At 43.9% G+C, this 22,739-nt stretch overlaps 1 protein-coding gene across 1 annotated transcript in view; it reads right to left on the bottom strand.

Annotated features, from left to right (window-relative positions):
• The window catches only part of LOC124788960, a 400,179-nt gene that overhangs the window by 214,719 nt on the left and 162,721 nt on the right, over positions 1-22,739 (bottom strand). Inside the window, exon 7 of the mRNA XM_047256249.1 lies at positions 21,463-21,648. Within this exon, the coding sequence (XP_047112205.1) occupies positions 21,463-21,648 (186 nt within the window). The remainder of the gene's footprint in view (positions 1-21,462; positions 21,649-22,739) is intronic.

The raw sequence follows: 22,739 nt of genomic DNA, 5'->3' as shown, positions 1-22,739 counted from the left end.
CTATGGATGTGGAACAAAGTGAGTTCTGCAGCAGCCTGCGTTGTTCTCAGATATTTCCCTACTCTTTCAGCCTCACCAGTTCCCCTCCCTTCTAGCCCACTTGCCTTACGTATAGTGCTGACAATTTTCCTATTGGTTGGCAGATTTCCGAGATCCTATTCGGTATAATTCATCGTCTCCTTACATAATTTATGATGGCCATATTTTTTCCAAAACCATTTTACTTATTGCTACAATTTACTATCCTTAACATAGATGTTTATGACTGCCATTTCCTTCTTGTTAAACTTATTGTCCTTATTGCTGATATTGATAACTACCCTTTTTATTTAATAGTTGTACCTCATATATTGCATAGTCTATCTATTTAAAACATTTTGGAGCACTCTGGCACCACTTAACACATCGCACCTTTTAAAGGTATTTGTACAGCAATCTTTTCTAAACAAAGTACGCTTTTGTTACGTAACATTTGCACTGAAAAGATGCTGAGATTCATTTTTTAAAACAACGTACACAGATAAACCAGGGTTCGATGTTCAACAATTAGTGCAGTCATGCTACACACATGCCAGTTGTCGCACCTGCAGCACTCAAGCCTGTCACTTGCCGTGGCCCTGTGCTGCCTCCCGCCGCCTGCTGTAGCGTGCAGTCTTCTGCCACGCTTTGCCCACATACGTTTGCGACCCCCACACAGCACCAGTGCGAAGCTCCTCTTATCTCCCAATCTCCAGCCCCATACCCTTAAGTTTTCTTATACGTAATTAAGACTGGGAGTTCAGCTCACATTTCATTCATTTTTGCACCATACACTGGCGTGTATGAAATCTGACAAATACATAGCAACAGCTAGTGTTTAAATGATGAGTGCGTAGTGATGGAAATGCTGAGTCTGTCGATGGTACTGTGGCAGTTCACTGTATGCAACCAGAGAGTTTCTGGCTTCGGTGACCATCTTGCGTAACTCTCTTAAAATTCATCTTTCTTCAAAACACCTAATGTGCAACAAATATTAAACAGCTAGATATTACAGAGCACTTATTAGTAAGTAGTCTTGAGCTGCAGATTGATTCTACCACTTCGCTGAGGGGGTGGGGTGAGGGAGGGGTGGTGGATGTGGCAGCTTCAAGTTCAAATATGTTTGTAAATCAATTAATTAATTAAATTGATACCCAGATTAATTAAATTGGTGGAAAATTTTAAAAAATGGTGGGAAATTCAAAAATGACACGAATTTACAAATCTGTGCATTCACTTGAGCTTTGGAGACCGAATGACCTAATTCACAAGAGCACCACCGGAGGGTGCTGTTGGACACCTCCATCTCTCCGCCTACCCTTCCCCACTTGTCTGAAGACTGGTTTGATGCTGCTCTCCATGCTGCTCTATATTGTGCAGGTCTCTTCACGTCCAAGTAACTACTGCTATCCTTGTGAATCTGTTTAATATATTCATCTCTTGGTCTCCCTCTATGCTTTTGTCCCCTACGCTTCCCTCCAGTACTAAATTGGTGATCCGTTGATGCCTCAGAATGTTCCCTACCAACCGATCCCTTCTTCTAGATAGGTCGTGCCAAAAATGTCTCGTCTCTCCAATTCTATTCATTACCTCCTCATTAGATACGTGATCTAACAATCTAATCTTCAGAATTTTTCTGTAGTAGCACCACATCTCGAAAGCTTCTATTCTCTTCTTGTCTAAACTATTTATCGTCCATGTTTCACTTCCATACATGGCTACACTCCATGGAAATACCTTCAGAAAGGACTTCCTGACACTTAAATCTATATTTGATGTTAACAAATTTCTCTTCTTCAGAAACGCTTTTCTTGCCATTGTCGATCTACATTTTATGTCAGTATTGGGACAACCTTCGTACAACCCCACGTTGCACTGTTGCCAAATTTATTCAAGATGGCGGATCCAAGATGGCGGCGATAGATATGGCAATGTTGCAATGACATCATGGTGGGAAGTTCAAATTTTGGTGGGAAGGTAGGGCAATTGGGCTACCAGCGCTAATCTAACCGTCTCCCCTCCCCCTCCTCTCCCCCAGAAAATGGCAGGAAGTTCAACTTCCAGCAGGACAATGCAACACACCATGGCTACCTCCTTTAACCTATGAAAATAGTGGGAAAACAGGTCACTTGGGCTACCTCCACTAACCTAAGTCATCCGACCGCCACCTCTTCCTATGAACTGGTGGTAAAAGGACTAAAGCCTGTGCTGGATAGGATGGACATAAGTCTTTATTTTGGAGGCAGTCTTTATTTAAACAATTTGATGCAGTACCTCCCTCCAGTGTGTTCACCATGAGATCTGGAGTCCAACTGACATAGTACACAGTACTGCCACCAGAGGGCACTGTCATCCCTCCTGTGACATAATCCAAGATAGCAGTCTTGGTGGGGGGGGGGGTGAATGGCGGAAAAAGGAGTCAGCATGCGCTGGCTCCTGGAGAGAGGAAGGAGCGTATTTTATTTATTTTTGGAATAATTTATTTAGGGACGAATTTCACACAGTTTTGGTATTACACTGATACAAAACAATCGCCTTGACGTGCTTGGGGTCACAGTAATAGTCTGCAGACCTGAAAAATACTCGTAAATTGTCGAAATAATGCAGGAAACTGTTGAACAGACACGCAAACAAGTCGTAAATTACCAAAGTAATGCAGCACACTAATGTACAGACACGCAAACGACTCGTAAATTACCGAAATAATGCAGTACACAGCTTACAGATCTGCAAACTACTCGTCAATCACAGTAATAATGCAGTACACTCATGTGCAGACCAGAAAACAACTCTGAACTTCGCAAAAAAAATTACATGTAAAAGGCTCTGCAAACACACTCACAACTCTTAAAAAGCTGAAAATAATGCACTACACAAATACTCATAGCACTTAAAAATACACTGTCGAGCTATAGTCAACCGAGATGTATCAGCAAACTGGCCACCTACAGAACTCAAAGGCATGCACACTGGACGGAGCGCTCGCACAGGTCTCATACGCTAGACACCTCTGAGCCACATGCACTTGTTTACCATTGCTGACACGATACCTCCCTGCCGGTGGATACTTATGTCACAAGTCGTGCTATAGAAATCTGTTTCAATGCTTCCCAGAATAGCACAGGGGGCATTGTTCCTAGCAATCTTAACAGTACATCTGAGCTATGTATAGCTGTACGCATGTGATTACCTGCCCAGTGCGGCTGACACACTGCCGCAACATGTTCGCGCAGCGACCAGGACCTGTTTACAAAAACACTCCAGAATAACACCAATTGCATTCTTCCTGATGGTCCTAAACAGACATCACGTGGTCCCTTCCCAGAAATCGTGACGTCCTGCTGTCAACAAATGATTCAAATGGCTCTGAGCACTATGGGACTTAACATCTGAGGTCATCAGTCCCCTAGAACTTAGAACTACTTAAACCTAACTAACCTAAGGATATCACACACATCCATGCCCGAGGCATGATTCGAACCTGCGACTGCTGTCAACATGCGTCTCAGAAACATCAAATGTTCTCACCACTAAAAGCCTTCATCATGTCTGTGCATGCTTGCGGATACACCATTAATCATAAAAACATTCTTGTTGTTTGGAAAGAGAGCACTGTCTAAGCACAAATAGGGGGAAATCAAATCAATTACGCAAACAGAATTCGAAGAACTGTCCTACATAAGAGAAAAATGGTGGGAATTTTCGATATCCTACAGCTACTGCTCTGGAGATGTCCTAATGCGACAGTGGCGAATGAGTGATGGCATTGCTGCCAGAGATGGATGGTCTGCTTCAAGCATAAAGGATGTCTTCTGATTGGATCTTACTGAATTTACCCTCCACATTACTGATGCTGCCAGTGTGGAAGCCCTGTCCGCTTTCTAGCTTCCTACAGACGAGACTTTCAGCGGCAAAACTATTTTTGTACAGATCACCATATTGCACTAACAATTAAACACTGCAAAGTGGCATACAGATCGTCAAATACAGAAAGACTCTTGGTCAATTACACTGCTTTGCCACTGAGGACGGAAGTTTGAATATTAGATCGTGAAACCGATCTCCAACCTGACAATATATCACCGTGTAGTGTGTCAAGGTAGTAGACATACAATTCGTACCCTGCGCCATACAAAATCGCTCCTTTTGCATCATGCTATCGACTGCCAGACACTCACACATATACCCCGAAGACAGACAGCATAAGCCCATGCACCGTAGGTATACTCCTCGCTGCACTAGATATTTTCCGCGAATTCAGGCGGTCATTCACGCCCGATGCATGACCAGAGTGCCCTCAGTGGACCAAAGTCACTCTCAGAACTGTTGTACAAAGCATGGGCAGGCCCCATCTTGGAACAAAGGCGTTACTATTTGCTTTCTTTCTACATCCATCTCCAGACTCTGGAATTAAAAGAACACATGTATCTTCACATGGTTTGCCAGAATATTATGCCATTTACGCGATACTTCTCGATATCAAGCACTTGTCTACAAACCCAAAACTTTAGCAAGGTGGAAAGTGCTGTAAACCATTGAGTAAATAGAAATTTATTCTGTTTCCGAAGACTTTTACTTGAAAAATAGAGGAAACGTATTTCCACTTGTGAATACCGATGTTGGTGATATAACAGATTCCAAATCATCCATACAATTTACAAAGTCAACCAACGTGCTTCTCATGTCTAGAGAACCAGCAAACGTGTTCTCCATCTGTCTTTCACCTGCTAGATGCACTCAACACACACCACAATCGATCTTCTATCTATCGCGGAAAATATCTAGTGCAGCGAGGAGTATACCTACGGTGCATGGGCTTTACCAAATAAAGATGGGAAATGTGAAGAACCAGTCAATCAGACCATTTACATGGGAGGGAATAATGGGCCAGTGCAAACACATGTCGATATTGAATCTTCTCAAATTTCCATGCGATCACAAAAGCTGTCCAACACATACTAATTATTAGTCTGCTATTCGGCCATCTACAGGACGACATGGTTAAGTTAACTACATTCCTGCATCCCCACAGGCTTCTCCATTTGGACGGCTACTGCCGTTAGTGGGAAACGTGAATCATTCCCGCCACAGGCCGCCGCCACCGCCATGCCAAGCATGCATAGACCAAATCGTCCTACGAAATTAGCCACATACATATTTCATCGCTATACTTAAAATTAAATGCTACAATTGCGCTCTCAGTTGACGACGTTCGACAGTGAGCGAAGTATCGGAAATGCACCCTGTTGACGGCTGTGGCTCTGGAAATAGAAATATCTGTACGATTCTTATGACTTGTCATACTCTTCCCTTTGCTGTCACAGTATTCCACGTCAAATTCTGTGGAATAAAGGAGGTAATGGAGATTAACGGTCAAGCAACTTGTGCGATCGAGCTTTCAACTGTCTTTGATTTGTTCGCAAATCATATCAATCCGAAACGTGCAAAACTTGAGAGCGCACTTGTAACAAAACTCCGTTGTTGGCGCTGAGGTAATACGGCTATTGTATTCGGAAGGAAGGCCGACGGTCGCGAAATGGAAACCACAATGACAATCAAAAATGTTGTCTTTGCACCAGTTGCTATACCTGCCAGTTACTTCTCTAGATAGACGTTGACATTTGTCTTAGCGTAGTACCATTTTTCCAACACCCTCGTCATATAATGCAGCCGCCTGTGCTTTCCGCCACCTCTCCAATTGGAGTTCGTTGCCTGTGTCAAAATGCTGTCTGAATCGAATGAAAATGTCATTCGTCACTTGGAGAATCTCCTCGGCGTTCTCCTTGTTGAAGACGCCTAGTTAAAAAACACAACTTCTGCATTATCACAGACTCGAGATCAGGAATTATACAGAGCACAGGAACGATCGAATGAGTAGCCCAAGAGGTGTGTCTCGATTGTTAACATGATGACCATGGCATGACCTGTAGCACTTGCTGAGATGGTATATGTAAACGCCAGATACGGGAAATTCGAGTTGGCCATAAACTCCCTGGAATGACTCAGCAAAACTGGCATGCATCCACGACAAGAGGTGCTATGATTTTGCTCAGAGAAATGTTGCACCATAGCAGATTCGTCCTGCGCAGAAGGATGGCAGGCTTGGTATCAATCACAGTTTCGGTGACGGCAGTAGACCAACAAATTCACCGTCTACATAGTGCCTTCATTCTTGTCATCCCACAATGTGCGACATGAAGCAAGTGGAGGATATGTTGTGGACTGCAGATGAGATAATGAACCGACTTTCTTATTCTTGTTCAGTAGTGAATAGTAGAATTTGGCGTTCAGATCGCGCTGTAAAAAAAGGAAAAGGGCATGTGCTGAATATCAGACCTGTTCCTTTCGGAACACGCTCGGTCCTCTGCCATCCATTGAATAGGTGACAACACATTGTGAAGTAACCAGTCCTGCCTATAAACTGAGATTACTTTGTTAGCAGTTGCTGGGAACTCATCAGGTCTGGGGTATGGTGTCTATATAGGGTGAAACACATGGATGCCTGCTTATTGAACTCAGCGTCAGGAAGCGACAAAAAATGGTTCAAATGGTTCTGAGCACCATGGGACTTAACAACTATGGTCATCAGTCCCCTAGAACTTAGAACTACTTAAACCTAACTAACTTAAGGACAGCACACAACACCCAGTCATCACGAGGCAGAGAAAATCCCTGACCCAGGAAGCGACAAGATGTGGTGGTCTGGTACGGACGTCATAGTTGCGAATGCTCGAATATAGCACCCAGTAATGCAGCTAGCTACGAGAGCGTTGACAATCCCAGGGCTGAGACGAGGTGATGTGTCACTGAAATTGTTCAGTCTGGCTCTCCAATGTTTATAAGGGAAAATTTCCTTAAGAATTTAGATAGCCTTGAGATTAAAGCTGACAAAATCCCACATCTTGCATATGCTGACGGCGCGATCGTGCTGATAGGAGTTAAGAAAGAATTGATGTGGATGAAGGCTGCAGCGCGCACGGTCGGACTCCAACTGAATGAATCGACGCCGAGTATCCGGTGAGGAGCAGTACAAGTAATTATTCAAGATACGCACCCCATCCACGGACAGTCGGAACTCGAATCAACAAAAGGGCTCGTGATTAAATAACTGGTGCTGATTTTTACAGAGGATTCATTACGTGAGACAGAGATCAAACGAGGACCCGAAAACAGAAATCTATCGTAGTTCAATTTAAGTCGGATTTTTAAGCCTCGCATTCTTTCAATGAACAAAGGACTGTGCAAAAACTAATCCAACTGATAGGGCTATATGGTTGCGAAAAATATATTGTACAGGAAAAGGACTTAAATATTTTTCTCGTTTTTGAGTGGGACGTTTAAGGAAAGGTTACAGTCGATACAAGACGAGATATCTGGAGAATACAGCATTCGGCATAATTGTGTGCACGATGAGATCTACAGCAGACCAAATATTGCAGGTATGATACAACCAAACAGCTTGTATGGGCAAATCATGTTGCACGGGTAAACAGGTAGGGACGGCCTTTTATACCCCTGGATTTTACTTCCTGCAGAAGACCAGAACTTAAACCAAAGAAAAGATGAAGAGATAGAATCCACGATGACTTGTTGCAGATTGGCGTAGAGGTTGCTTAGTGGCAGAAAGAAAGGGATGAAGAGCCTTATCGCAGCGTGCAGTCCTCTCAGCCTGGTCTGTAAACTAAACGGTTGCAGTCATTATAGTGAGATCAGAGAGATTAGAGCCCACACTGAAGCATACCGACAATCCTTCTTTCCACGAACAATACGAGACTGGAATAGAAGGGAGAACCGATAGAGGTACTCAAGGTACCCTCCGCCACACACCGTCAGGTGGCTTGCGGAGTATGGATGTAGATGTAGATAGTGCGTTTTCTGGTAATTTAGAATGGGACCAAAAAGGAAAGAACAAATGCATGTGGTCTCTGATTAAATAAAACTTTGCTAATCAATAATGAGAGTAAGCTAAGGGTTGTGTGTTGTCAATACAGGATCTTCCAATAGAAAGCATACTGCCTGGCCATGCTACAACGCATGGGATGCAGCAACACAGTAATGAATGTTATCCAGTAGTTGTGTACCAGATTTTTAGTTCACAGCTTTGCGAAGATGTGTCCCTTCGAAAAGTTATTTTAGTTACCATTGCGTTTTTATTACAAAGTAAAATTATTTTTCTTTTACTTTCATAAGGCTTATTTTTTTAGCCCCCATTCTATTGAGTCCAAGCCCACACATATTCAAAGGTATACAGATGGAGCGAAACAAGAATGAGAAGTTTATGTGATTCTTCAGCAAACATGATTTATTTAAAAGAAGTCATTGTAAACTTTCGGCTCCAAATTTTTTTAGAAATATGCTATCGCCAGTTTTCCACTATTATCTGCAAACGAGTTTTTTTGTAATGTGTTTATGTTCACACAAACACGTCAGGAGCTGTCATTTATACTCAGGTGATTCTAATGATAAGCTTTCCGACGTGATTATGGCCGCAAGTCTGGAGTGAACAGACTCTGAACGTGGATTAGTAGTTGGAGCTAGACGCGTAAGACATTCCATTTCGGGAATCGTTAGGGAATTCGATATTCCAAGATCCATAGTGCCAAGGATATGCCGAGAATACCAAATTTCAGGTACTACCTCTCACCATGGAAAACGCAGTAGCTGACGGACCTCACTATGCAGCGCCATTTGCTTAGAGTTGTCAGTGCTAACAGACAAGCAACATGTGGTGTCACCGCCAGACACCACACTTGCTAGGTGGTAGCCTTTAAATCGACCGCGGTCCGTTAGTATACGTCGGACTCGTGTGTCGCCACTATCAGTGATTGCAGACCGAGCGCCGCCACACGGCAGGTCTAGAGACACTTCCTAGCACTCGCCCAGTTGTACAGCCGACTTTGTTAGCGATGGTTCACTGACAAAATACGCTCTCATTTGCCGAGACGATAGTTAGCATAGCCTTCAGCTACGTCATTTGCTACGACCTAGCAAGGCGCCGTTATTAGTTGCTATTGATATTGTAAATAATGTACAGACAAGAGCTACGTTCAACATTAAGTGTCCACCATCTGCGTCCGTTTTTCTAGGTTCTAATTTCCTTGTCCTGTTCCAGACCTCACGCCAGCCTGCGTGAGCTTAAACGCGTGCCTTTCGGCTTCCTCTAACATTAGTGGGTTGGCACTCCTGCCAATCCACAACACAACATTGCGTGAAATAACAGCAGAAACCAATGTGGGACGTACGAAGAAAATATGCGTTAGGGCGGTGCGGCGAAATTTGGCGTTAACGGTCTATGGCAGTATGGCAGTAGATGGCGTGCTAACAGCACGAAATCGCCTACAGTGCCTCCCCTTGGCTCGTGACAATATTGGTTGGACCCTAGACAACTGGAAAAGTTGATGGTAGAGTTCGTATGTGGCGCAGCCCCATGAAGCCATGGACCTAAGTTGTGAACAAGGCATTGTTCAAGCTGATGGTGGCTCCATAACGGTCATGAACGGGTCCTGTGATCCATCTGAACCGATCATTGACTGGAAATGGTTACGTTCGGCACCGTGAAAAGCATTTGCAGCCATTTATGGATTTCATGTTCTTACACAACATGGAATTTTTGACGGGTTACAATGCGTCATGTCACAAGGCCACAATTGTTCGAAATTGACATGAAGGGCATTGTGGACAGTTTGAGTGAATTATTTGGCCACTCAGATCGCCTGACATGAGTCCCATCGAAAATTTAAGGGACATAATTGAGAGATCAGTTCTTACACACTTTTCGCAATTATGGACGGTTGTAGAGGCAGTACGGCTCAATATTTCTGCAGTGGATTTCCAACGACTTGTTGGGTTCTTGCCACGTCGAGTTGCTGCACTTTGCCGGAAAAAGGAGGTCCGACACGATATTAGGAGATATCCCTTGTCTTTTGTCACCTTAGTGTGCAAGCTGTACAAGCATGTAATACACTTTCAGATGACCTCAGATTGAAGTACAATATATTATGCTGGTGTATAAAATTGGCACAAGAATGTGCGGAGTGTTGTGTCTACACTCAGTTTTCAAAAAATATCAGAAAAACTACGTTATTGGCAGCCGAGATTGGCAGGTAAAGACAATCAGGTACAAGACATTATTAAAATATGAAATATTTGGCTACATGAATGTTTGGTGGAGGTAAGGCAAGTTCGTTGGGCAATAGCATGCCCAGTTGTAGAAAATACAACACATTTTGGGAAGTCTGACGAACAGTTTGGCCACCGGGAAGTGTACAGAGTGTCCAAGTTCTTTAGTGTCAAAATTACAAAAAAAAGAAAAAAAAGCAGACTCTAGAGCCAGAATTTTGAGATAAGGAATCTTTTGCCTGAAGAGAATATTCCATGCGGAACGAGGACTTGAAAGAGCAATGTGTATCCATGTGTTATCTACGTTTTATCGCAGACAACTGTAACTTTAACCCAAATATTTGATACAATATGTAGTCCACTACAAAGCAACATTTGGAGTGTTATTCTCCTGAAATTCTAAGACCAGCAGCTAACACTCGAAGTGTCTGTTCTATGTATTGCCCATAAATCGATGAAAACACCCGATATCATTTGACTTCTAGCTTGGCAATGAGTCACTGGATTCAGACACAATCAGGCAACTAGGGTACCGATGTGCGCAGATTTTCAAGTTGTATTGATTGAAGATATAGAAAAGGATTCAAAAGAAAACAGCACAATTTGCCAAGTGTTTCTTTTTTCGCCGTTAGAACGTCACAAAAATGCTCAACGAAATCCAGTGGGAGATTCTAAAGCGAATGTATTGTGCGTAGCGCAAGGCTCCGAGAGACCACGTCTCATTGCTAAAGAAACTTGTTAATTCCTACTGATCGTTAAAACTGGAACACCAGGAAGGATACCAAATCATGAAATTTTGGTTATTGTGGCTATATAATGAATAAATGATCAAATTGGTAGGTAATTTGAGAGTATATGGGATGAGAAATTTAATACACAGAGCAGTTGCTTCTGGCACCAAACAGTTACTCTAACCCGCATGAGCATCGAGCCGAACTGAGCTTGGATGACAGATACGGGAACGTCATTCCATGCTGCTTCAACTCCATCCGAGTATATCAGCCTCAATGATTGGCGAATGATGGTCTGCCAGTCTCTCCGCAAGCATGACTAGAGGTTTTCGGTGGGTGAGACGTCCGGAGAACGTGCTGCCCAGAAAACAGTCGAAAACTCTCTGTATGGTCTAGGTTATGGACCTTAGGGCCGACATACTCCGAGGTGATAAAAATCATGGGATGCCTCCTGATATCGTTTCGGATCTCCTTCTGCCAGACGTGGTGCGGCAACTCGACATGGCATGGACTCAACAGCTACTGCCGTCCATAATTGCGTGTGTGTTGCCAGTGCACGATTTTGTGTACGAATTGACCTCTCTATTATGTCCCATAAATGTTCAATCGGACTTATGTCGGGTACGCTGGGTGGCCAAATCATTCGCTTGAACTGTCCAGAGTGTTCGTCAGACCTGTCGCGAACAGTTGTGGCCTGGTGACGTGGCATATTGACATCCATAAAAATTCCATCGTTGTTTGGGAACATGAAGTCCATGAATGTCTGCAAATGGTCTCCAGGTAGCCGGACATTTACAGCCAATGATCGGCTCAGTTGGATCAGAGGACCCAACCCATTCCGTATAAACACAGCGCACATCATTATGGAGTCACTACAAGCTTGCAAAGCATCTTGTTGACAACTTAGGTCCATGGTTTCGTGGGGTTGCGCCACACTTTAACCCTACCATCAGCTCTTACCAGCTGTAATCGGGACTCATCTCACCAGGCCACGGTTTAACAGTCGTCTAGGGTCCAACGGATATCATCATGCGCCCAAGAGAGGCTCTGCAGGCGATGTCCTGCTGTAGCACCGTCCTTTTGTACCTTGGGTACGCGATACTACCGTCATCTGGGTATGTAGATATCGCTGTCCCATGACTTTTGCAACCTCAGTGTACAGTCACGAGTTATGTTATTGAAAGATAGCGTTGCGGTTGCCTCGGAGACATGGCGCCGCCACCGGCCATAACAAGTCGCTATTGAACGGCTTCTGACTAAATTAACGGCTATGCGAATAGGTGATCGAGATGTGTAACTAATGGCACCCCATACCATCACGCCAGCTACTGGGCCCACATGACGATGATGTCAAAAACTTTTTTTAAATGTTCAGCATACAACCATTTTCCAAAATAATTTACGATGTGAATATATAATGACTCGTTCCACTCCATTACGATATATCGTGCAAAATAGTCAATGGAGTATGGAACAAACTAACTAACTAACGCAGTCTGGCAACGTCCTGCCTCCTCGAAGCTTACACACCAGGGATACGCCCATCGTGACACATTAAACAGGACTGGGACTTGTCTGAACAGGTGTCCTGCGTAGTCGTTCGACGCACCATTGTCGGCGCGCATCATCTCTCTGGGAAGCTGCAACAATCGTGGCCTTGGGTAGCGACAGGAAGCGTATCCGTAGTCTCAATCCAACTTTTTTTAGGCATCATTCCTCTGACTGGTTTTACTGCTGCCCGCTACAAATTTCTCTCTTGCGCCGATCTTTTCATCTCAGCACTTGGATTATAGCCTAGTACTTGCATGCTACGTTCTCAACTATTTGCTGAATATATTCCAGTTTCTGTCTTCCTCTACAGTTGTTCTCTACAGTTCCCTCTAGTACAGTGGAGGCTGTTGCCTGATGTCTTAACACATGTCCTATCATCCTGTCCTTTCGTCTTGTCATGGTTTTCCATGTGTTGCTTTCTTCGTCGATTCTGCAGAGAATCTCTTCTTTTGGTAACATTAGTCCACCTGCTTTCCAACATTCTTCTGCATCAACACATCTCAGACGCTACTGTGCTCTTCTGTTCCCGTTTTCCCACAGTCCATGATTCACTACTATAGAATGCTGCGCTCCATAATTACATTCTCAGAAATATATTCCTCAAATTAAGGAAGTTATATACCAGTAGACTTCTCTTGGTCAGGAAAGCCCTACCTGCCTGCACTAGTCTCTTTTTTATGTACTCGTTGCTCCACCCGACATGGGTTATTTTGCTTCCATGGTAGCAGAATTCCTTATCATCATCTACCTCGTGATCGCCAATTTTGATGTTAAGTTTCTCGTTACTGTGGTCTTTTCCTGGTATTAATTAGACTCTTCGTTTCATTCAACTGATCCTGTAATTCTTCTTCACTTTCATTAAGGACAGCAATGTCTCAGCGCTCTTATCATTGATATCCTTTCACCTTCAGTTTTAACCCCACCCTTGAACCTTCCTTTTATATCCGTCATTGCTTCTTCGTTGTACAGATTCAACAGGAGGGGCGAAAGACTGCGTGTCTGCTTCAAATGGTTCAAATGGCTCTGAGCACTATGGGACTTAACAGCTGAGGTCATCAGTCCCCCTAGAAGTTAGAACTACTTAAACCTAACTAACCTAAGGACATCACACTCATCCACGCCCGAGGCAGGATTCGAACCAGCGACCGTAGCAATGACGCGGTTCCAGACTGAAGCGCCTAGAACCGCTCGGCCACAGCGGCCGGCACTGCGTGTCTGTCTTACACCGTTTGTAATGCGAGCACTTGATTCTTTGTCTTCCACCCTTATTATTCCTTCTTGGTTCTTGTACATAGTGTATATTACTTATCTTTCCCTGCGGCTTACTCCAGGTGGCGCAGCGGTTAGCACACTGGACTCGCATACGGGAGGACGACGGTTCAAACTCGTGTCCGGTCATCCTGATTTAGGTTTTCCTTTATTTCTCTAAATCGCTTCTGGAAAATGCCAGGATGGTTCCTTTGAAAGGGCACGGCCGACTTCCTTTCCCGTCCTTCTCTAATCCGATGCGACCGATGACCTTCCTTTTTGGTCCCCTCCCCCAAATCAACCAACCAACTGAACATCTTGCGCCATTTTACACTGTCGAACGGTTTTTCTAAGTCGACAAATCCTATGGACGTATCCTGATTTTTCTTCAGCCTTGCTTCCATTATCAAGTATAGTGTGAGAACCACCTCTCCGGTTCCTTTACCTTTCCTATAGCCTATTCCACTAACAATGTCAAATACAGATTTAAAAAGCGACCATGTGACAACGCGAGGCAAAAAAAAAAAAAAAAAAGATTCGTACGGATCATCGAAGTTAGAACGATGATGAGTCGGTGTGTACTTCTTATTCGATATCTTTCGTAATGCCATCCATGTTAAACATCGTGTTACAAAGATCATTCTTATTGTTCCAGTTTTACATCGATTACATGCTGTAAAGGACTCGTTCGCAGTAAATGTGACGTAATCAATTCAGAAATGTACTCTCATGGTTTCGAAGAATTGTGTTGAGGCTGTTAATAGACCATAGCGTTTCCGTTCTCAGTGTGAACTTAGATTACAGAGATGCTGTGGCGGAGAAATTGCTGTTTTCAGGAAGGCAGATGAAAGGAGTCTGCGGTAGAAAATCCTATTATTTTTGTTTTATCACTCACAAGCACGATAGAGTGGGAAGCAAAAGTAATTTTGTAGCTGCACAATTTGAGATCAACGAACATAATTTAGCAGGACAATTGGACCACAAATAATTCCGTAATATAAAAGTAATATCCCAAATCCTGTCGACTGAGCGAGAGACAACACTTGCGCAGTTTCTGTTTCAGTCACCAGTCTTCTGGCTGGTTTCATGCGGCTCACCACGAATTACTCACCTATGCCAACCTTTTCATCTCAGATTAGCGGTTACAGCCTACGTCCTCAACTACTTGTTGCATGTATTCCGTTCTCTGTCTTCCCTTGCAGTTTTTGCACTCTACAGCTCCCAGTAGTAATATAGACGTTATTTCCTGACGTCGTAACATGTCCTATTATCCGGTCCCTTCTTTCTGTCAATGTTTTCCATGTACTTCATTCTTCGCCGATTCTACGGAGAACCTTTTTATTCATTATTTTATCAATATGCCTAATTTTCAACACTCTTCTGTAGCACGGCATCTCAAATGCTTCCATTCCTGTTTCGGTTTCCCCACTGTCCATCATTCATTACCATACAATGCTGTGCTCCAGACATATATTATAAGAACTACTTTGTCGAAGTAAGATCTATGTCTGGCAGTAGCAGACTTATCGTGGCCAACAATGCTAGTCTGCTTTTTATATCCTCATTACTTCGGCCCGTCATGGTTAATTTGGCTTACAAGGTAGCAAAATTCCTTAACTTCACCAGCTTCGTGATCACCAATTTTGACGTTACGTTTCTCGCTGTTCTCATTTCTACTACTTCTCATTACTTTCGTCTTTCTTGGAATTTCCCCCAGTCCATATTCTGTACGCATTAGACTGTTCATTCCACGCAATATATTCTGTAATTCTTCTTCACTTTCACTGAAGATAGCAATACCATCAGCAAATCTTACCACTGATGTCCTTTAACCCTGAATTTTAATCACCAAGTCGAACCTTTCTTTAATGTCCGAATTGCTTCTTGGACATGCAGATCGAACAGTAACCAATGAAAATATCTTGATTTCTCTTAAGTCTTGCTTCCATCATCAGTCGAGTCAGAAGTGCTTCTTGGTCATGCAGATCGGAAAGTAACCAATGAAAGCGTCTTGATTTCTCTAAAGTCTTGCTTCCATTATCAGTCGAGTCAGGAGTGCCTCAGTCATCTAACAATATTCTTTTGCGTACTACATTTTTATAAAGTACAGGAAAGTGGCCTAAACTGGACTCCAACCCCGCCCCCCTCCCGCCGGACCCTTATAGCGGATCCCCTAGTTACTGGCTCTGATTCTATTCAAATCTAGTGATGCAAAGTGTAAATAGTAATATAGACTTCTACTACTCTGTAGCGGAGTGCTTAAGTGGCCCGCTTCATTTATTATGTTTGAGTTTACCCTCACATCTTTTGACAGTGGAAAAAGTTTTTGCAGTGTTTTACATTTTTCGTTATTTCTTCTAGATATTGCCACGTAGGCCTTTCAACATATATGTGTTCTTGAATAGTAATGTTTGAAATTAATGTTTATGGTTAAACCGTTTCATTTAGAAGATTCAGGAAAAATGTATTGGGTGAAGAAATTTTAGCCCACAGTCGCATAAACTGGTTCCTTCAGTTGCTTAAACCGGCTCCCTTATATGCTGATAAGTCTTCTTGTGTTAGTACACTCTCTTATTCTCTTGGAATTCTCTTGTAGCTTCCAAGAAGATAAGGGGAAAGTTGATCAAAGAAAGTAGTGCCCGTATAAAGTGACTAAAACTATTGGTGCTGTTCAGAAAACGATGACGGGTTGGACGAAGGTCAGTAGACAGCTTAACGTCCGAAAAACAACGCTTCTGAGGTTGTCCAACACAAAGTACAGTACACCAGAGAAAGCAGCAAAAGCAAACTCGAGAGACCTATGATTCTGGTTAAAGATCTTGAATAAGAGCTGGTTTAGTATTGTCGTCTTATGGAAGCTTCTTTCTTTAGACTTATTCGTAATGACTTGTGGAAAATGGCCGTGCAATTGGTAGGGAGAAATAACTTTGGAGATCCTTTCAAAATAAAACTGTAGGTGAAAAGTGGGTGATTCTTCATCTTACGCCACAAAACCAAACTGTGAGAAAGAAAGTCTACAGGAACATCGTATGGCAGGGCTCTCTGCCTGTGCTAGTCTGCTTTTTATGTCCCCATTACTTCGTCCGTCGTGAGTTATTATGCTTAAAGGTAGCAGAATTCCTTAAATTCGTCTGCTTCGTGATCACCAATTTTTATGTTAAGTTTATCGCTGTTCTCATTTCACAGATGAAACACAAAAAAATTGTATAAACTTCTGGAAGATGTTATACTACATCTACTTTGAAACTAGATGATGTTTTTCCGAATTTAGCACCTTTTCCGAATTTTCTTTAGTGTTATTTTGCTTAAATTTAGAAGCGGTCCGATTTTGCCAACTACACTCATGTCCAGAAAATAGAACACCTTTAACGACTAGAGATAGGACGTTCATATTCACGGGATATGTACGTTAGTATGTTATGCAGAAATGATTAGCATTTCAGTCGCCTCTGTTCAGCATGTTTCCTATTGCCTCGTAGGCACAGGGTCCGCCATGGATCCTGATAACTTGTTCCATGCGTGCTGACACCAACGCGTTTAAGGCGTGAATGGCGTCCTGTAGTATAGCCCTCCATGTTGCATTCATCTGGTTCCAAAGTTCATCTGTGATAGTTGGCACTGGGTCACATCACTGCACCCGTCGTTTCAGCACATCCCACACATTTTCGACTGGCGGCAGGTCTGGTGATCTGGCAGGCCAGGGCAAAACGCTGATATCCTGTGACATCAAGAGGGAACGTGTTCGTGCAGCGACATATGGTCGTGCATTGTAATGCTAAAAAATAGCGTTATGGGTATTGTGCAGGAAGGGTATGGCTACAGGTCGCAGGATGTCACTCACGTAGGTCACACTGGTCGCAGTGCCCTGCAGACGCACCAATGGTTGTACCCAGTAACAGCCCACACCTTAAGGCATTGAATTGTCACTGTATGTCTTGTGCGAATGCAGTCACTGTGATGCCGTTCCACCTGTCAACGGCGTACCAAATGCGGCCATCATTTTGAAACAAACAGTACCTGGATTCTTCCGAAAGCACTATCTGATGCTATTCCTGTCCTCAGTGACGTCGTTGCACACGCCATTACCGTCTAGCATATTTCTGCACATTCGTCAAAGGTTGGTGAAGTGGACGAGCGCATGTAACCCATGCCGTAATAAACGGTGACGGATTGTTACCTCTCAGTGTGACGTGTTGCACTGTTGCACCTCAGCCGAGGAGGACGCGGGTCTGTCCTGCAATGCCATTCTGATGAGTTGTCGATCCTCTTCGGGGTGGTCTGGGTGGAGCAACCTGGCCCATCACGTCGCGTTCTACGGGCTTCTGTGAACCATCTGCGCACACCCATTGCATTGCCTAAACATTTAGTCCCACACGAGCAGCAATTTTTCGAATGGATGCAGCGCATTCTCTTAGGACAATAATGTGTCTTTCAAACTCACTAATTTGACGGTACGGTTCGCGCATACGTCTGCGAGACATGCCTCACGTCTACTCAAGTCGCACTCATCCATTACCTTCGGCCGCTATAAAGCGACAACTAGAGCCGCAGGCACATTTTACCGGAAGGTGGTGTTGCATCGCGATATCGATGTTGCCCTTGAATCTGCAGGCCGACGTGGTTCAAATGCTAATTATTTCTGCAGAACATACTAATGTACATGTACTGTGAATATGAACGTCCTATCTCTAGTCGTTCAAGGTGTTATGCTTTTTCTGAACATGGGTGCATTTTTCAAACTCGCTAATTATAAGGTTTTGAAAATAATTGTTTTTATAATAACTTTTAGCGATATTCTCTTAGAGTACAATGTAACCAGAATGAGATTTTCACCCTGCAGCGGAGTGTGTGCTGATATGAAACTTCCTGCCAGATTAAAACTGTGTGCCGGAAGGTAGGAGACGAGGTACTGGCAGAAGTAAAGCTGTGAGGAGAGGGCGTGAGTCGTGCTTGGGTAGCTCAGTTAGTAGAGCACTTGCCCGCGAAAGGCAAAGGTCCCGAGTTCGGGTCTCGGTCCGGCACACGATTTTAATCTGCCAGGAAGTTTCAGTACAATGTAAATTATGAACTGAATATTACACGCTTTTTAAAGAGACTATCTTGTATGAGGATGAACCGCAGCCATAATTAGACATTTTGAATAATGACAGTTTGGCTGCTGTTGTAAATAATTTATTTAATAACCAGCTTCGTAGACTAGAAGCCATGTCATCAATTTTTTTTTTTTTTTTTTTTTACTGTAAGAACCGTCAAGTAATGTTATCCTAACCTACACTGAGGTGAGAAACGTCATGGGGTACCTCCTAACATCGTGTTGGACTTCCTTCTGCCCGGCGTGGTGCAGCAACTGGACGTGGCGTGGCCTCATCGAGTTCCCCGCAGACATTCTGACCCCTGACCCATGCTGCCTCTATAGGCGTCAGCTATTGCGATAGTGTTGCTGCTGCGGGATTTTGTGCACAAATTGATCTTTCGATTATTCCCTTAAATGTTCGATGGGATTCATGTCGTGTGATCTGGGTGGCTATATCACTCGCTTGAATTGTCCAGAATGTTCTTCAAACCAATCGCGAACAACTGTGGCCCCGCGACATGGCACGTTGGCATCCATAAAAATGCAGTCGTTGTTTGGGAACATGAATTCCATGAATAACTGCAAATGGCCTCCAGATAGCCGAAAATAACCATTTACAGTCAATGACCGGTAGAGTTGGACCAGACAACCCAATCCCTTCCATGTAAATACACCCCACACCATTATGGAACTTGCACAGTGCCTTGTTGACAATTTGGGTCCATGGCTTCGTAGAGTCTGCGTCACATACGAACTCTACCATCGACTCTTACCGACTGAAATCGGGGCCCATCTGACCAGACCATGGTTTTGCAGTCGTTTAGGATCCAACCGATGTGGTCACGAACCCAGCAGACGCATTACAGGTGATTTCGTGCTGTTAGCGAAGGTACTCGCGTCGGCCGTCTGCTGTCATAGCCGATTAAAGCCAAATTTCGCCGGACTGTCCTAACGTGTACGTTTGTTGTGCTTTCCACATTGATTTCTACGGTTACTTCACGCAGTGTTGCTTGTCTGTTATCGCTGACAACTCTACGCAAACGCCGTTGCTCTCGGTCGTTAAGTGAAGGCCGTCGGCCACTGCGTTGCCGGTGATGAGAGGTAATGCCTGAAATTTGGTATTCTCGGCATACTCTTGACGCTTTGAATTTAGTAGTATTGAATACCATAGTGATTTCTGAAATAGAATGTCCCATATTTCTAGTTCCAACTACCATTCCGCGTTCAAAGTCTGTTAATCCCTGCCGTGTGGCCGTGATCACGTTTCAAACCTTTTCACATGATTCAGCGGAGTACAAATCACAGCTCCGCGAATGCACGGCCCGTTTCACCTTGTGTACACGATAGTACCACCATCTGTATATGTGCATAGCGCTCTCCCAGAACTTTTTGACACTTCAACGTGATGCTATAAGAGACCATTAATGGGCTAGAACGCCCAGTCAAAAATAAAAGAAACCTACAATGATTGCAAATGTACGACAATAGGCCGAACATAACCGGTTAGTCATTAAATATAGGGTCACAATCGATCCAGAGAGTCAAAAAATTTATGAAAATCTGGGAAGTATCAACAAGAACCCTAGACCATGGTGTTTTTAAATTGTAATTTTTGACTGGCCCATATTGGTCTTTATCACATTAGGTTGTATATTGGCCTTTTATCAAAGTAGATTGGGAGGATATTTCTTGACGGTTCTTACTTTTTTCTTTTAATGTAAGTGCGCAAATTACGCGCGCTTGACGAACAGTGGACACATACTTTCTGTTTACCTGACAATGCGCTGATTGCGTCATTTGGTCATAGACAAGGAATGTTCGTTGCTGCCAATGTTGCAATTTTAATGTCATGTATGGAATGTCGTGTATGGAATTTGTTGTTTCTCACTATTAATGCAGCGAACGATTTTTGTAATGTAATACGAGGGTTGGAAGTTTAATAGTGGCAACTATTTAGTTACAGCTGGTACAAAATAGATACGAGTTTCAAAGTTTTACTGACCTTCAAACTAGTCACCAACATTGTGTATAACCCGTTGCCAGCAATGTGGAAGTCTTAGGATACTCTTAGCAGTGCCAATTGTGTTGACAGTTCGAGCGGCTCGCTCTACTGCCCGACGAATTTGTAGCAGTTCCGAAGCGAATGCCGTGAAGTGTTTCCTTCAGTTTAGAAATCGAGTTGAACTTACGAGGGCTTAAGTCAGGAGAGTGCAGTAGGTAGTATAGCACTTAGCAGCCCAATCAGTCAAACAAATCAGTAACAGCTTGCACTGTACGTACCTGAGCATTGTCCTGCAAAATGATGGTCGGGTCCTGCAGAAAGTGTCATCACTTCTGTCTCTAAGCTGGTCGTAAGCTGTGTTCCAAAAATGAACAGTTAAACAGTTAAACTTTGAAACACGTATCTATTTTGTACGAGCTGTAAATAAATAGTTGTCACTATTTAAGTTCCAACCCTCGTAGATTTAACCTGATGATGTGGCTTCTAGGCTACGAAATCGGTCGTTAAATAAATTATTTACAATAGGAGCCAAGAGATTGTTATTCAAGACGTTTTTAAAGACAGTCTGTGAATAGTTTCTATTTGTTATAAAATAAAAAACGAAATGGGCTTTTGGTTTTGGGCGCTTGCCCCCAGAGATTTAAAGTTATTAAAGTGTGAAGTTGTAAAGACGGTTTACGGAAACCGTGTTGTTTGTACATCTTGGGGAGCGCACTCACCCGGTCGCAGCCCCTGGAGAAGCGCATGAGGACGGGCGCGAGCACGGCGCCGGGCGGCACGCAAGCGTCGCCCAGCTCGCGGCGCAGCTGCGTGAACTGGAACAGCGCGTCCTTGTCGTGGTCGACGCGCCGCCGCAGGATCCCCAGCAGCACGTCCAGCGACCGAGACCCCAGCGTCGGCTCCACCTGCGGCCGTACACTGCTGCTTCACTTTCACGTGCACTTGACACAGGACATTAACAACTAAACATGTGAATTGCCCGACGTCATTACACAATGATTCGCGATTAATATCACTCGACACATACAAATATGCTATCTGATCAAAAATACCCGGACACCTTTTAGTGGGCATTACTGTGGGGTGTGATTCTGCTGACAACACTTTCAAAGAGCATCTCGATGTCTTACTTACTGATGAGTCTTCGTGCTGTATGGCCAGGGTGGAAGAAACTTTTCACCTCCTGATGTTTCGTCCAGAGCTGCGATCGACATCTTCGGAAGTGCTCCTGGCGACATTCAGTCTTGCTAAGTGAGGAGTCGCAAGTCGGAGAGCGACATAAATACTGCATAAACTGGGAGGGGTCGAGTTTATAGGTAATTAACAGAGATAATCTTTGTCAGAGATAAAACTTGTCTGTCAAGGAGACCAAGTGTTAGTGCTATCAGATCCCCCAAAATCTCAAACTGCAAGATACCTGGCAACTCTTTCACAAACATACACTCCTGGAAATTGAAATAAGAACACCGTGAATTCATTGTCCCAGGAAGGGGAAACTTTACTGACACATTCCTGGGGTCAGATACATCACATGATCACACTGACAGAACCACAGGCACATAGACACAGGCAACAGAGCATGCACAATGTCGGCACTAGTACAGTGTATATCCACCTTTCGCAGCAATGCAGGCTGCTATTCTCCCATGGAGACGATCGTAGAGATGCTGGATGTAGTCCTGTGGAACGGCTTGCCATGCCTTTTCCACCTGGCGCTTCAGTTGGACCAGCGTTCGTGCTGGACGTGCAGACCGCGTAAGACGACGCTTCATCCAGTCCCAAACATGCTCAATGGGGGACAGATCCGGAGATCTTGCTGGCCAGGGTAGTTGACTTACACCTTCTAGAGCACGTTGGGTGGCACGGGATACATGCGGACGTGCATTGTCCTGTTGGAACAGCAAGTTCCCTTGCCGGTCTAGGAATGGTAGAACGATGGGTTCGATGACGGTTTGGATGTACCGTGCACTATTCAGTGTCCCCTCGACGATCACCA

Source organism: Schistocerca piceifrons, chromosome 3, assembly GCF_021461385.2.
Source record: "Schistocerca piceifrons isolate TAMUIC-IGC-003096 chromosome 3, iqSchPice1.1, whole genome shotgun sequence".
In the NCBI taxonomy this organism is placed as follows: Eukaryota; Metazoa; Arthropoda; class Insecta; order Orthoptera; family Acrididae; genus Schistocerca; species Schistocerca piceifrons.
This window is presented reverse-complemented; position numbering and strand designations above follow the sequence as displayed.